We start from the raw sequence: 16,365 nt of genomic DNA, 5'->3' as shown, positions 1-16,365 counted from the left end.
AAGTGGGACAGGGGCATTACCCATTCCTTCTATCTGGAGATACTGCCTGTCCAACTGCGGGAGCCTACAGAATTTTAACATCGTGGAGCCTGCGAACTTAACATCGTGGAGCTCGTGGTACCCTGGTTAGGGACCGATTTCGGGAGCTCCAAGCAGCAGGAGCTTCGACCGCCCCCAATCGCGGGAGCTTCGATCGTTCTGACGTGAGAGCTTCGATCACAGGCTGCGGAAGCTTTAATCGCCCCAACTGCGGACGGTTCGACTGCCCTGTCCGCGGGAAAATTAGGAGGAAAGAAGATAAGACTTTATTGCCTTCCATCACAGTGAGGAATGTGGGGAAGCCGCTGTGGTGAATGTTTATGTTAACTTTTATGAGGTTGTGTGGCTTGTTGCATTTTTCTGGTATGACTATGGTAAATCAAATTTCACTGTACTTTAAATGGTACACGTGGCAATAAAGGACCATTGAACCATTTTGTGTCTATCTACGGCATAAACCAGCATCTGCAGTTCCTTCCTGCACATACTGCTTATTTTCTTTTTCTATTTTTAAAGCAGCTGATGAAAAGTTAATTATTACTGTTCTGTGCATGAATGCAGTATACAGAGAGGTCACAATGTTTCCGGCCTGAATTTTAATTTAGCTTAAGCTGAATTCATTTGCAATATTGAATTTTCTGCTACAAAATACCATGTTATTATTTTTACCTTTCAACCTACTGAATAAATAAGGTGTTCTAAATAGTTTGTAGATCAATTAGTTAATCTGTTGTCTGGAATAATACAAGATATTGTTTCAGCTCCAAGCTACCGGAGGTTAATTGATTTCAACAAACTCTTGACCACTCAAGGAAGGAAATTCATGGGACATTGAGGATCTGTAAAGATTAGTTAAATATTGCCTGGACATCCAAAGGTAATTGGAGGCTAAATGAAATCCTGAATAGGGAAGCACTAACATTAGTGGGGGAAGGGGGAAGGGACGAGAACTAAAGCATCAGGAATGTTGACTTTGCTCACACAGTGGGTGTTGGTGGATTAAACAGGTTGCAGGTAGGTTTCTTTTGAAAAACTGGAAAGAGATGAAAACTGGATTTGAAAAATTGTCCTTGCCGAAAGAATGAAAATAATTAAGGTAAATTAATTAAGGCAGCGTTGGGCAAGGAAAGAATATGCTTGCTGTAAGGACGTGAGAGGAATAAAAAGTAAAAAACGACAAAATTTACAATCAAGAAATGCGGCAGCCCTTCCACTTCCCCTTTTCATGTCTATTGTGTGTTTCTAGCATATGCTGCTTTTATTTTTGGTTACCCTCCCCTCCACCTTTCCACTCCTCCCACCAGCCCATTTTTTAAGATTATTAAATTGAATTTGTTGGTGCCACAGGGAGTAGAAGCTGGATGACAGTTTACGGCTTAGCACTGTGTGAGAGTTACCGTCTGCATCAGCTTATTATACCACAATAGACACAGGGACTAGAGGGATATAGACTGATTGCAGGCTTATGTGCAGTTTAAATTGGAATCATGTTCAGCAAGGAACCTATGGGCTGAAGGGCCTGTTCCTATGCTTTAATGTCCTATGCAACAGTTGAGTTTGACCCCAGAAATTAAATTTGTCTTTATTCCCTTGCCATTACATATGACAGAAACATATGGTGGCTGGTGAGCAACTGTCACCCAGCATTAAAAGAGCTCACATAGAGACATCATCCTATCCTCAGACTACAGTAGACGCACTCCATCCTCAATCCCGAGTGATAGAAGAAGAATCCAGTTCAATGTCTAGATGAAGAAACCGAGCAAGGGTCTGCACCTTTCAACGTTGGCTCAGGCTGCTTGTGAGTTGTCACAAGGAAATCAATGGGAACTTTTTCTTAGTTTAGTTTAAAAATAGAGGGTGGAAAGAGGCTCTTCGGCCCACTGGGTCCACATGGACCATTGATCATCTGTACACTAATACTATCCTACACACTAGGGGCAATTTACATATGCCAATAAATCTACAAACCTGCCCGTCCTTGGAATGTGAGAGGAAACCGAAACACCTGGAGAAAACCCACACGGTCACAGGGAAAACGTACAAACTCTGTACAGGCAGCACCAGTAGTCAAGGTCGAACCCATGTCTCTAGTGCTATAAGGCAGCAACTCTACCACTGCACCACTGTGCCGCTATAGAGAGTAGAGAATCTCTGGAATCCTCTACCCTGGAGTGTTGTGGAGGCTAGATCATTTAGGAATGTTTAAAGAGGAAGTAGATAAATGAAATATCTGAGAATGGAAAGTTCGGGGTTAGTGGCACAGAAGAAGATGGTTCCTGGGGGAGGCCAGATAATACCATGTGGTCACACTAAATGGTAGGATTGAAGGGGGCAAGTGATTTATCCCTGCTATTTTCTTGTGTTCTTATGAATTACTGGATAAATGTGGAGTAAGAGGTGCTGGACTATTGCAAAATGATTACATTTCCTCAAGTGCACTTATCACATTTCTACATTTCCCAACTGCAGTTCATTGATGCATCTAAAGAGATTCAATTTAACAAATCGGCAAAGTAGGAGTTTGCAGCTAAGATAAACAGAAGTTAAATAAATGTCTACAGAGGTGGTTTCTGAAACTCACCATAACCATTGTGCTGTGTACAGATACTTTTTGCTTATGATGCTGGTGTGCACCTCACTACAGCAACTTCCTCATGTAAGCACAATAACCTTGCAATTCCCAGCAGCAATTTCTCTTTGAGGTTAGTCACCACAGTGAACAGTTCCCTTGTGTTGCAGTCCCAGTACCTTTACAATGATCGCCTTTATTCACAAACTGTTTTTGTAATAAAGATCTTTCTATCTTTATCATTCATTCATTCTGATGGGTACATAATCACTTTTTTAATTTAATTGCCACTAGCAATGCATTGCCGAGACCCTTTGTAAGATAAAGAATGTCACAGTGTGTTAGCACTTTGCACATGTGACAATAAAAGCACCATTGAACCTTTGAGACCAAATTGACCTTGATCTCTCTACCTAGAGGCACTATGGATAGTTCATCATCCTGAGCTTCCTGAGATGGTTGATAGTAAGACAACAACCTCTCCCTCAATATCAGCAAGACAAAGAAGATTGACTTCAGGAAGTGATGTGGCATACAAATCCCAATATTCGTTGATGGTGCCGAAGTAGAGATGGTTGATAGGCTCACGTTCTTAGGAATAAATATCACCAGCAATTTGTCCTAGACAAAGTTTATAGTTCTGCTGAAGATTAGCTTTATTTCCGTGCGACAAGCATGAGATGGAGAGAAACGTTTGTTGGGTATCAAATTGAAGGAGTGTGCTTCACAGTCCCTCCTGGTTAATGGTGCTAAAGGTTTAGCAAGGTCAATAAAGGTCATGTGTGGTGGCTTCTTCCTGCAGTTTGGAGGGGAATTGTGCATCATTAGGCAAAATCCACACAGTGATTCGGAAAAGAGCCCATCAGGAATGGAGGAGACACTTGAAAATTCAGATGATCAGTTTCTGAGTGACAGCTTCAAGGGAACCTCTATAGTTGGTTTGATGACTGAACCTCACTCCCAGCAAAATTTAGAACTGCAGTGAGATATCTACCATCTGCTCCCAAAACCTTGTTTATTCAGTTGGGATACTGTCTTTCAAGTTATTGTTAGCCAGGGATGGCAGCAAAGGTGGATTAACGAGTCTGTTGTGGAATGGAGTTAAGTCCGATCACATCAAGAACAGAGCCTGGGAGTTCTGGGAAATGTTTCTTCCAGTGGTCTTTGAATACCTTCCGTCCTTGATGAGTTCACCTCTGTTCTTGGCTCCCGTGGAGTGGAGCTTGAGTAGATGATCAGTGCATGTCCTAGCTACCAGTGTGTTGCAGGTTCTCCTGCACTCCTTTCATCCACTATCTGTTCTTTGGGTCACACATTCTCTTCAGGTCCTCTGCTTTCAGGTGCTCACAGAGCTGCACAATAGAAATGTAAAATGTAAAATGCATGTAAAATGATAGGTTCTCTCTCTGCTGTGGAATGTCTGTGCGCACCATTTCCACAACTCTGTTGAAACTTGTTTCAAGGGATTGTGATGCATTCAGCGTTCTCTTTGACTTTCACAGGATTGTGATATCATCCAATAAGTGAGTGACAAACGAAAAAATATATGAATTGGTTGCAGAAAACCTCTTGGTGCTTCCATTTTAGGATCACTGTGACTTTTTCTGAGCTCAATGGTCAGCATTAATTGTGTAGTGTTCCAACAACTGGCCTTCTATCACTTATTTTATAAATTCATTAACATTCAGCTTTGTCTTTTCTGGTTCTTTCCTCCTTGTGGATTTGACAATCACTGTCCTCAATTCCCTTGAATTGCAAGATCAATTTTTTGAAAAACTGCATTATATTTTACTTTTGGTCTTATTTCCCAGCTGTTAAAAATATCTAATTCTTCTTTACTTTTCTATAAAAGGTTGTGTCTGACCTTCGCTTCATCGTCACTCGATTTTAAGAAATGTACTGAATATTATATTTTTGTATTAATTTGTGCCTGCTTCAACAATGTCATCAGGTTCTCAGCCCACGGTGAATTGTGCAGTGATTATTTATATTTATCAAAGATAATTACCCAAAGTTAGTTTTTTCCCCTAAATTTAGCATTCATATCATCAAACAATTTTGATTTTGATTTTGAAGATAGATACAAAAAGTTTGAGTAACTCAGCAGGACAGGCAGCATCTCTGGAGAGAAGGAATGGGTGACGTTTTGGGTCTAGACCCTTCTTCAGCTTAACCACAACCATTCATTTACATCCTGTATGTTTTCCAAAGGGCCCAGTTTGCTAAGTATAATTCCAGATTTGATCAACAACCATGTGCTCATCAACTTTTTTGAGGGGGAAATGAGTATAATGCAGCAGTGACTGGTGTGGTATAACCACAGGAGATATAATACCTGTCCTTGCACCACTTCCCACATTTCCATACAGGGACGCAGGTAGTCCTTCACGTGCACCTCCTCTAACCTTGTCTACATTTGGGGCGCTCCTGATATGGTATCCTTAACATTGGCAAGATCAAGCATAGACTAGGCAACTGTTTTGCTGAACACTTGCCAAGACCTGCTAGACCTCCCAGTTGCTAATCATTTTCATACAGATCTTTCTGACTTGGGCCTCTTCCACTGTCAGAATGAGGCCACATGCTAAATGGAGGAACAGCACCTCATTTCCGCTTAGGTAGCTTACAATACTGAGCTCCCCAATTTTAGGTGACCATCCAAGAAAAACTCTTTCCCCATCACCCGTCCCTTTCCACTTCTGTCCCTTCCTTGGACTTCACATTTTGTGCGTCTCCTCTCCTTATCTCAAAACCTTTTGTCTTCTTCCCATCTTTGGCTTTGTCTACCCAATTGCCAATCAAACCCACCTCACGTACATCCACCTATTACTTTCCAGGCTTTATTCTCACCCCTCCTACAATCAGACTGAAGAATGGTCCCATCCAGAAATGTTGCCTATCCATGTCTAAGGACCCCGACAGTCTTCTTACACGAGGCAGAAGTTCACTTGCACCTCCTCCAACCTCATCTACTGTATTCGCTGTTCCAGGTGTGCACTTTGGCGAGACCAAGCACAGGCTTAGCAATCGTTTCGTTCAACACCTCCGCTCAGTCCGCCTAAACCTACCTATGTCCCCCTCCCATTCCCACACTGACCTTTCTGGCCTGAGCCTCCTCCACTGTCAGAGTGAGACCCAGTGCAAATTGGAGGAACAGCACCTCATATTTCACTTGGGGAGCTTACACCCCAGCGGTTTGAATGACTTCTCTAAGATGACACAAAAAGCTGGAGTAACTCAGCGGGACGGGCAGCATATCTGAAGAGAAGGAATGGGTGACGTTTTGGGTCGAGACCCTTCTTCAGACTTCTATAACTTCAAGGTTTCCCCTCTCTCTCCATCACTCCCCTTTCCTAGATCTCCGACCAGTCTGACTGCCCCTGATTAAATTTTTTTATCTCTTTGTTTCGTTGTCACCTTCTCCCAGCTAACTATTCTACATTTTCCTTGAACTACATCTGTTTAGATGTCTCGTCTTCACACCTAACACTTCCATATCTCTGTGTCTCCCTCTCCCCTAACTCTCAGTCTGGAGAAGGGTCTCGACCCGAAACGCCACCCATTCGTTCTATCCAAAGATGCTGCCTGTCCCGCTGAGTTACTTTTGGAATTTCTGAATGTAATAATAATAAATTTTATTTATGGGCGCCTTTCAAGAGTCTCAAGGACACCTTACAAATATTTAGCAGGTAGAGGAAAAACATGTAAGGGGAATGAAATAAATAGTAGAGACATGACTAGTACACAAAGTAAAGACAGAATTCAATTCAAAACACAATATGAGGCAATTAATGCACAGATGAAAAGGGAGGGGGACGTGGGGCTAAGGATAGGCAGAGGTGAAGAGACGGGTCTTGAGGCGGGACTGGAAGATGGTGAGGGACACGGAATTGCGGATCAGTTGGGGGAGGGAGTTCCAGAGCCTGGGAGCTGCCCTGATCCGGTGGGAGATGGGAAGCCAGTGAAGTTGTTTGAGGACTGGAGTGATGTGATGCCAGGATTTGGTGTGGGTGATGAGTCGGGCGGCTGCGTTCTGGACCAGTTGGAGTCGGTTGATGTAGGTGGAGCTGATGCCAAGGAGAAGTGAGTTGCAATAGTCCAGTCAGGAGGAGATGAAGGCATGGATGAGTCTTTCAGCAGCGGGAGGCGTGAGAGAGGGTCTGAGTTTGGCGATGTTGCGGAGATGAAAGAAGGAGGTTTTAATGACATGGCGGATGTGAGGCTCAAGGGAGAGGGTGGAATCAAAGATCACGTCAAGGTTGCGGGCCTGGGGAGATGGGGAGACAGTGGTGCCGTCGATGGTGAGAGTGGGGTTATTGATTTTGCTGAGTGTGGCTTTGGAGCCTATGAGGAGGAATTCTGTCTTATCGCTGTTGAGTTTGAGGAAGTTATGTTGCATCCAGGTTTTTATAGCTGACAAACAGGAGTTGATATGGGAGAGGGGGGGGGGGTTGTGGAGGGATTTGGTGCCAAGGTAGATCTGGGTGTCATCGGCGTAACAGTGGAAGTCCAGGTTGAAGTGGCGAAGTATCTGACCAAGGGGGAGGATGTAGACGATGAAGAGGAGGGGGCCGAGTACGGAGCCTTGGGGAACGCCGAATGTACTCGAAGGTCAGGCTGCATCTGTGGGAAGGATCGGAACAAAGTCTTAGAACTGAAATTTTCATCAGATATTAATTGATTGTTGTCATATTTAAGCTTTCCTGTAGTAAAAAGCCAATTGTAATGCATGATGGGATTTGAAAAAAAAATCATGACAAGGTTTTTTTTCTTACGTAAGTTGAATAGTTCACAGATTTTGTACGTTTTTTATATGTTGAAGAGGTTAATCAGATAAGAAGGGGCCAGAGGATGCCATTGGGATGACTGGCTTTTGGCAAAGAGTGAAAAACAACTCCATATTTGGAGGTGGCTGAACGTATATTAACCCCGGTTTTCTGGTATTTCTTTGTGTGTGCTGCTGGAGATTCAGACATAAAACAGTTGCCTCTGGGTCTCTAGGTCCACACTCGTCAGACGTTAAATTAAAGCTTTGTATGGTCTTAAGAATTTGTACTTTGTCTATCTTTTTAAGTGAACTTTTACAGAAACAGCAGCTAATTTTCTCTTCCCACACATGCAAATGTGTATTTTCAACGTTTTCGGTTTTAAAAAAAGGACACATACAGGGCTCTCACTTAACGTTTTTTCCCGTTGCCAGCCCGGCAACCTTGGCAGCTTTTTAGGTTGCCAAATGACAGTTTAGGTGGTCATTTAAGACAGTTTGCATGACGCGTGCGATAATGTGCTCGGACGAAGTACGTAGTTACCAGTCGTAATTATGCTCAATGGAGCGGTTTTAACGTTTCACGTATTCACAATTTAATTAATCCATCTTTATGGACTAAAACAAATAACATTGGGAATTAAAACACATTTGATTGCATTCCGTTATCAAACATAGTCAATGTTCACTGAAGACATTTCCAGCACAATAGGGTCAGGGAGGGGGTTGTGTGTGAATCAGGGTGCGGGGTGGATAGATGGCGGGGGTGGGGGGTTTAGAAGGCAATCGGTGCGGAATGGATGCATTGAGGCAGGTGAATTAGTACTTGTTGGTTAGAGTATGTAAAATTGTGAGGGGAGAGCATGGGGGATGTCAGTGGTGTTGAATGGGGGGGGGGATCAGTACAGGATGAATGGGGGTAGACAAAAGTGTTGGAGAAACTCAGCGGGTGAGGCAGCATCTATGGAGCGAAGGGAATAGGCAACGTTCATCGACAACGCCTCCCCTCCTCCGCCAGCCAACAGCAATGTGCAGGGCCGAGTGGTGCAGCTCAAAGATCCTATAGCTATAGGATCTTTGGTGCAGCTGCTTCAGACGGCGGAAGGAGGCCTCCTCCTCCCTCCCTCCTCCCGGCCTCGGCGTGAGTGAGGGTTTGTTGTGAAAGCGCCGTTGGCAGAGTGGCAGCAGCGGCCACTATCAGGGCAGGCAGGGTGCAGGAGGAGGAGGCGGTGGAGCTGCTGTCGCGTCCCCTACTGCCGCTGTGCGGGGCCCTTCATTCGCTCCGACCGTTCGTCACTCCGCGCCTAATATCTTTGCCCCACAATACAGCCGTCACCGACACGAAACGTCATGTTCCTTTACTTCAGAGATGCTGCCTGACCCAGAGTTACTGCAGCTTTTTGTGTCTATCTTCGGCATAAACCAGTATCTGCAGTGCCAAGCCGGGCAAAATGATTCGGCGTTTAGGTTGCCCGGCGGCACTTTGGGTGGTCATTGGCACCCGGGCAACCGTTAATTTCAAGCCCTGACATAATGCTGGAGTAACTCAGCAGTTCAGACAGCATTCCTGGAGAACATGATAGGTGATGTGCAAGTAGGAACTCAGATGCTGTTTTTAACTGAAGATAGACACAAAATGCTGGAGTAACTCAGCGGGACAGGCAGCATCTCTGGAGAGAAGGAATGGGTGACGTTTCGGGTCGAGGCCCTTCTTCAGACTGGAGAAGGGTCTCAGCAGGATTTGTCCCACCCCTTCTCTACTTTAGTTTTTTCCCCCTTTTCTACAATCAGGCTGAAGGAGGGTCCCGACCTGAGGCGTTGAGTCTATGATCTTTGGTTGAGTCACCGCACCGCCCCTACGATAAAAGATCATCTTTGCCCACGATGACGGTCGCACCCCGGCTTCACCTCCCAGGGTGACGACAGGACGTGGGCCCTGTACCCCAAAGATGATAGAGTGGAGCAAGATACTCCACCCCTACGTAATCCAATGCACTGAGGTGTAGTACGTAACGGAGCGTCACGGCCGCCATCTTTGAATGCAAAACGCGACTTCCGTTAATCCTCTCGCAGTGCAATCAGCTCTATCATCTTTGGTGTTGTAGGGGAACAGTGTGTGATATAGCTCATCTATCACTTCACATATTTTAGTTAATTTTATTTGTAAATGTTTTCCCCCTGCTTAATCTATCTGTTTCTGCCCATTTCCCTGCCATCTTCCTCCCCAGCCCCCTCCTTTGTGCAGTTTCCCTTGTATTGTACTGTGCAGTTTCCCTTGTATTGCTTTAACACATACTGTGCACAAAATTACATTTTACACACATTATATATATACACACGCACACATATATGAATGTGTGTGCCAGTGTGTGAGAGGCAAGTTAGAGATAAATAGATAGTTTCTTCTCATGGATCAGAAGCAACTTTGATTTAAAGTAACATTATTTCTCTCTTTATCTTATATATATATATATATATTATATATCTTACTCAGAGTCCCCCTCTGCTGCGCAGGATAAGAGGATTTTTTCCATCGATGAAAAATAAGAGTTATTAGTGTTTAAAAATTGTTGAGATTCTCTCTCCTGAAGGCCACGCCCCTTCCGGAGGGACTATAAAACCCGGAAGTGTTGAGTGCTTCAGTCAGTCTCTGTAAGATGGGGGGAGCGAGAGGGGCAGGTCTCTATTGTAGCTGTGAATAACACTGAACAAATGTCTACCAAACTGAGTGGTTTTACTGACCTGTCAGTGCCCTTAATGTGGTTTGAAAATATAGTTTGGCAATGCTAAAGCTGTGTTGCCTTTGGTTTGGAAATGCTAAAGCTGTGTTGCCTTTGGTTTGGAAATGCTAAAGCTGTGTTGCCTTTTGTTTGGAAATGCTAAAGCTGTGTTGCCTAATTAAAGTTGCCTTTCCCAATTAAAGTTGCCTTGCCCAATTACAGTTGCCTTGCCTTCTATATAATTAAAAGTCTAATCTTGACCACATCTTGTTTGCGCTTTATATTGATTTTATTTTGAGTAAGATGGCCAAAAATCACAGCCGTACGTGGAAGCGTTTTTTGATGAGTCCCCCTCCGCTCATCAGGTGCCAAGGATTTTTCACATCAATGAAAAATAAAAGAGTTATTAGTGTTTAAAAAACGTTGAGATTCTCTCCTGTCAATCATGTCATGAAGGCCACGCCCCTTCTGGTGGGAGGGACGGAGCGACTATAAAACCCGGAAGTGTGGGCGTGGCTCAGTCTCTGCAAGATGGGGGAGGGAGAGATCACGACTCGCTGTCTTTAGTGACCTTGCACCCTGCTTGAAGTGATATGAAACTGCACTTGAATCTGGTGGCCTTGCACCCTGCTTGAAGTGGTATGAAACTGCACTTGAATTTGGTGGCCTTGCACCCTGCTTGAAATGGAATTTCAAGGAATAGCTGCGAGTCAACTGCCAGCCCACCAGCCGTGAATGAGTGAGCTGCCAGCACATCAGGCTTGAGTGACTGAGCCGCCAATATATATATTTGAGTGACTGAGCCAGAAATATATATATTTCTGACATAATTGGTCCCCCAACGCAATATTCCACTTCTCCACCAATTCCAATATATATATATGTAAGTAAGTTTTATTTATATAGCACGTTTTAAGTCAACTCGCATTGACACCAAAGTGCTTTACATAAATTAAATAATGTTTCCATACAAACCATAGAAAAAGGTTAAAAAAATGAATAAAATGGACACAACACATTATAGAGTTCAACACAAACGTCCCCCCCCCCACAGCAGAATCACAAAATTCCACTGTGGGGAAAAGCACCAGAAAGTTAAGTCCTCTTCCTCTGTGAAACACCCGAGGTCGGGGCCCATTTGTGGCCTTGCAGCCAGTCCGATGATTTTCAGGGCCCTCTTGCCGTGAAGATGGAACTTCGGCGTCGGGTGAAACATTCCTCAGCGGCTTGGAAAAGTCTGGAGCGGCTGCCTCCTCCCTGGAGACCGGGGCACTCGTAGTCCTCAGGCCGCGCCGGTCGGAGCTCCGACCCTGGCGAACTCGATCCCTGGCTCTGCAGCGCTCCAAATCCAGCGCCGCCCGCAGCCGGACGCTCGCAGCCCCAGCTCCGCGATGTTGGGAGTCGGCGGCCACAGCGCTCCGAAGCTTACCGCATCGCCTGCTCCGTGTGCTATGTGATATAGATGTATATATTACATACACACACATCTATCTATCTATCTATCTATCTATCTATCTATCTATCTATCTATCTATCTATCTATCTATCTATCTATCTATCTATCTATCTATCTATCTATCTATCTATCTATCTATCTATCTATCTATCTATCTATCTATCTATCTATCTATCTGTCTATCTATCTATCTATCTATCTATCTCATATTGTGAATAAAATATCCACAAACGCATGTCACGTTATTTTTCCATATTAGTGCAATACAATGTAGTGCATATATACCTACATATTTAAATTCAGTGGATAATGTGGTCAAATAACATGGGAACCTTCTTGCATTTTTTTAAAACTCTTTTTTTGAGGTGGAAAGTACGCTGTATTTCCTTCTTCAGAGCTCTGCTGTCATTTACATTTGGTGTGAATTGAAGATCATGTGTATCAGGAGTTGTAGAGACATTGCTGAGTTCATTCTGATGAATTTAGTATGCAGCTGAGCAGTAAGAATGTTCGGCCTGTATGTTGTGTGACACTGCCAAGACAAAAAAAAAGAAAGGGGAAAAAAAGTGAGAGAATATATTTTATTTTAATAAGGAAAAAATTACTTGCCTCTGCTGTTTTAAAGGCTTTGGTGCGGATGGGAGGTTCTCATTCTTCTCTTGGTCTGCTTGTTGGAAAACTGGCCAAGTTCAAAGTGTTCAGAACAAAGACAACAGTTGGCTGACAAGTACACCGGAGTTCGGTGTAGGAGATCTTGTCGACGAATATTCTGGACCCATTGTCGACATCTGAAATTACAGAAAATATCATATAGGATTAACTAATAAGAAAAAATGTAATTATAACTACATAACTGCAGAATTATTGATATATCACTTAAGTGCAATTGTTTTCAGTTGTGGGGAGAGACCTGTATATTGAAGATGCATTTTGCCTCCAATATGTCAATTTACCTTAAATGACCGTTGATGGGAGAACAGAAAATAACATTTTCAGGACAGAATAATATCGACAGAAAATAATAATATATCCTCACCTTTCTTTGTTACTGGGGAACCTGAAGAATGACAGATCGGGTCGTCTACATTGACGATTAGAGCAATTTATGGCAGAACAGTGAGCTGAAGATTTAGATGTAGACGCCATGACGGTCGTCGAGGCAGCCCATTAAAATGGCGCGAAACATCCCCCGTGACGCCGAGTGACGTATCTTGCTTTGCTGTTCCCAGGGTGAGTGCTAGACTCCGCCCCCATAGTGACGACACGACACCTGCCCCGCCTCCAGGGGATGGACTGTTGAATCCTGGCCCCGCCTCCCGGTGGACGGCACGATCTAGACCCCGCCCCATTGATGACACCAGAACCGAGGCCCCGCCCACAGGGTGACGGCGCGTCCTAGCACCGCCCCCAGGGGGAGGAGCGGTTGTGGCCTGCCACACCTCCACGATGACGCGTGGACTGAGGTCCCGCCCACCCCCGCTGGATCTCCCGCGCTGCTCAGTGACCGCGACAAGATGGCGGTGCAACCCCGCGACCGGCTGAGCGGCGCGGACGGCGGACAGGATAGCGGCGCCTTTGTGGCCTTTTACAGATCTATGCCCGAGCAACCTGCCACCACATTCCGCGTCTTCGACCGCAACGACTATTACACGGTGCACGGGAAAGACGCGCTGTTCGCCGCCAAAGAAGTCTTCAAAACCAACGGTGTCATCAAGCACCTGGGCTCAGGTGAGGCCGTAGGCAGGGTCGAAGTCAAGGCCACTCGGGGCCGCTGCCCGCTGGGAGCAGTGTTTATGGGGCTGCATTTCATTCATTGCAACCGGAGATTCCAGCTTGCTGAATTGGCGGGTTCTAGCGTGACCTGGAATCATTCACTGCCATTTGTTGCTTCACCTGCAGAGATGCAAATACACGTTGCTATACATGTGTAGCCCCCTCCCCTCCCCTCCCCCCTATTATTATTGAGGCAAACATGTTCAATCTGCTGCCATTGTCATCTGCATCGTGACTTTACCTCTTATGTTGCTCAATCGGGAATCCGTTTATAAAATCCGCCACCTCCTGTTTATTGGAGGCACGAGGAACAGCAGATGCTGGTTTCTTGAGCAAAGTGCTAAAGTCTGAAGAAGGGTTTCGGCCCGAAACGTTGCCTATTTCCTTCGCTCCATAGATGCTGCTGCACCCGCTGAGTTTCTCCAGCATTTTTGTGTACCTGCTAAAGTTACTCAGTGGGTCAGGCAACATCTGTTTCGGGAATGGACAGGCATCGTTTCGGATCGAGAGCCTTCTTCAGCACAGAAATAAGCATGCGGGTCATTAGTATTCATCAGTGCCAATCCTATTCCCCAACCTCGACCTGTAGGCTTCTCTTGTATTGCGTTTCAATTTCATGTAAATATGTCTTAAATAACGCCTCAACATGTCGCCACCACCCCTTCAGCGATTGCCCTATGGATTACAATGATCATCTCGGTGACAAAATTACTCTTCCAGTTTTCACCCTTCTTTCACTGGTGGAGAAGCTCGCGGGTGTGGCAGCATCTATGAAGCGAACTCATTATCACTTGTTCATTTTGCAGGAAGCAATAAGCTGGAAAGTGTGGTGCTGAGCAAAATGAACTTTGAATCTGTGGTCAGGGATCTTCTGTTAGTCCGGCAATACCGTGTGGAGGTTTATAGAAACAAAGCTGCCAGTAAATGCTCAAAGGAGAATGATTGGCACTTGGCCTGTAAGGTGAGTGTTGGAAATCAATATAACACTTAGCTCCAAGTCAGGTTGGAGTCTTTAATGCATAATGTTAAAAAACAGGGTTGGTGTGCGAAAGATGTAATGAATGCATACGTTAAAAATTCAATGCATTGGACAGAGCTGTTGGAGGTGTCCAAAGAATGATTTATCAATGTGTTGAATGTTTTATCAATGTGTTGAGTGAAGTTCAAACAGTACCACAAAAACAATTGTGAAATAATGGTGATGAAAATAATATTTTGTTCAAGAAGGAACTGCAGATGCTTGAAAATTGAAGGTAGACAAAAGTGTTGGAGAAACTCAGCGGGTGCGGCAGCATCTATGGAGCGAAGGAAATAGGCAACGTTTCGAGCCGAAACCCTTCTTCAGACTGATGCAGGGTGGGGGGGTTATGGCTGATTCCATATGATTAGAGCTTCCCTAATTTCAGAACACAAAAATGGAAATGTATGAGAGAGGCATATCATTTTAGTCTTGGGGTAAAGAACACATTTTTCAAGAAAGGAAACACTGGAGGTGTGAAGAGACTGATTATGTGCAGGATAAGTTGCAGGATAGATATCTTGAATGTATGAAATTCTCTTTTGATGCACACTGTTGCGATAACATGAAGCACACTTATTCCCATTGAAATTATTGTTAATTGAACAGACAGAGGAATAATTGCGATTTACTTGTAATTTGGAAATGTCTAGAATTGTCTGCTTGGTAAAAATCCTTTTTTTCTCTTATCTCCCTCTCCAGGCTTCTCCAGGTAATCTCACACAGTTTGAAGAGATTCTTTTTGGCACCAATGATATGTCTACTGCAGCTGGTGTAGTTGGCGTTAGACTGGGCACTGCAGATGGGCAGAGGTTAGTCGGTGTTGGCTACATCGACTCCATACTCCGGAAGCTTGGTGTGTGCGAGTTCCCGGACAATGATCAGTTTTCTAATCTGGAAGCTTTGCTGGTGCAGATTGGGCCCAAGGAATGTGTGCTTTCAGGTGGTGAGACTCCAGGAGACGGCACAAAACTCAGACAGGTGAATCTCTGGCTTTGTACTTTTTGTATTTCGTGAGTAGATGAACACATTGTTATTTTTAATCGCAATTCAGACTCAATTAAGATAGTCTGGATTTTGCTGGATCAGTCAGCAACTCCTACCTTGCACTTCAGGAAAGAGTGCAGGGAAGATTTACAAAGGATATTGCCAGGACTTGTGGGACTGAGCTTTAGGGAAAAATTGATTGGGGAGGCTAAGACTTTATCCCTTGGAGCATAGGAGGATGAAGGGTGAACTTACAGGTTTGTATAAAATCGAAAGGGGAATTAATGGGGTGAATTCCTTTGCCCAGGGTAGGGGATTTAAAAACGAGAAGACGTATGTTTAAGGTGAGAGGGGAAAGATTTAATATGAACCTGAGGGGCAACATTATCACTGAGGGTCGTGGGTTTATGGAATGAGCTGCCATAGGAGAGTGTTGGGGCAGGTACTATAAGAGCATTTAAAATATATTTGGACAGATACTTAGATTAAAACGGTCTAGAGTGATATGGGCCTAACAGGGGCAAATGGGACTAGTGTCGATGAGGCATCTTGGCCTGCATGGACGAGTTGGGCCGAAGGGCCTGTTTCCATGCTGTATGGCTCTATGACATCCAAATGCAATCCTGGTCAATGCTGTGAATCTTCTATGAGGCAAAATAAATTTGTCATAGGTGTTCAAGCTGAGACCTAGCCGTGACCTGCATAATGGCCTTCTAGTTCCTAGTGCTGTTCGTGTGAGGGTCTATAGAAACAAAATAGTAAGTCTTGTTTCTATAAACAAGAAATAGTTTATAGACCTCAAAGGCCTTTTATATATTCTGCATGCTTCTCATCCGGTGGGGGCGCTGCACTGCAGCAGCCTCTACCTTCAGCCAGTCTGTTATTCAATCTTTTTTTTTATTTTTAGTTAGTCTAAAGTTTAACTTTTCTATGTGGGGGAGGGGGGCAGGGTAAGGGGGAAACCGTTTCCCAGTCTCTTCCTGGTGGGGACGCGACTATTTCTCCGAGTTGCGTCCTCGCCCCCCATCTCGCGGC

At 44.5% G+C, this 16,365-nt stretch overlaps 1 protein-coding gene and 1 long non-coding RNA gene across 2 annotated transcripts in view; one reads left to right on the top strand and one right to left on the bottom strand.

The window, feature by feature from the left end:
- Positions 1-761: 761 nt before the first annotated feature.
- On the bottom strand, positions 762-12,096 carry LOC116975747. Its single transcript, XR_004412745.1, has 3 exons — positions 11,906-12,096; positions 8,376-8,377; positions 762-773 (listed from the first exon to the last, which is right to left on the bottom strand). It is a non-coding gene; the product is annotated as an uncharacterized LOC116975747 (long non-coding RNA).
- Positions 12,097-13,006: 910 nt separating this feature from the next.
- The window catches only part of msh2 (mutS homolog 2), a 52,124-nt gene continuing 48,765 nt past the window's right edge, over positions 13,007-16,365 (top strand). Inside the window, exons 1-3 of the mRNA XM_033025497.1 lie at positions 13,007-13,280; positions 14,132-14,286; positions 15,046-15,324. Of these exons, the coding sequence (XP_032881388.1) occupies positions 13,067-13,280; positions 14,132-14,286; positions 15,046-15,324 (648 nt within the window). The 5' untranslated portion in view covers positions 13,007-13,066. The remainder of the gene's footprint in view (positions 13,281-14,131; positions 14,287-15,045; positions 15,325-16,365) is intronic.

Source organism: Amblyraja radiata, chromosome 8 (genome assembly GCF_010909765.2).
Source record: "Amblyraja radiata isolate CabotCenter1 chromosome 8, sAmbRad1.1.pri, whole genome shotgun sequence".
Taxonomy (NCBI): Eukaryota; Metazoa; Chordata; class Chondrichthyes; order Rajiformes; family Rajidae; genus Amblyraja; species Amblyraja radiata.
The sequence above is the reverse complement of the archived record's forward strand: the minus strand, read 5'-3'. Positions and strand labels throughout refer to the sequence as shown.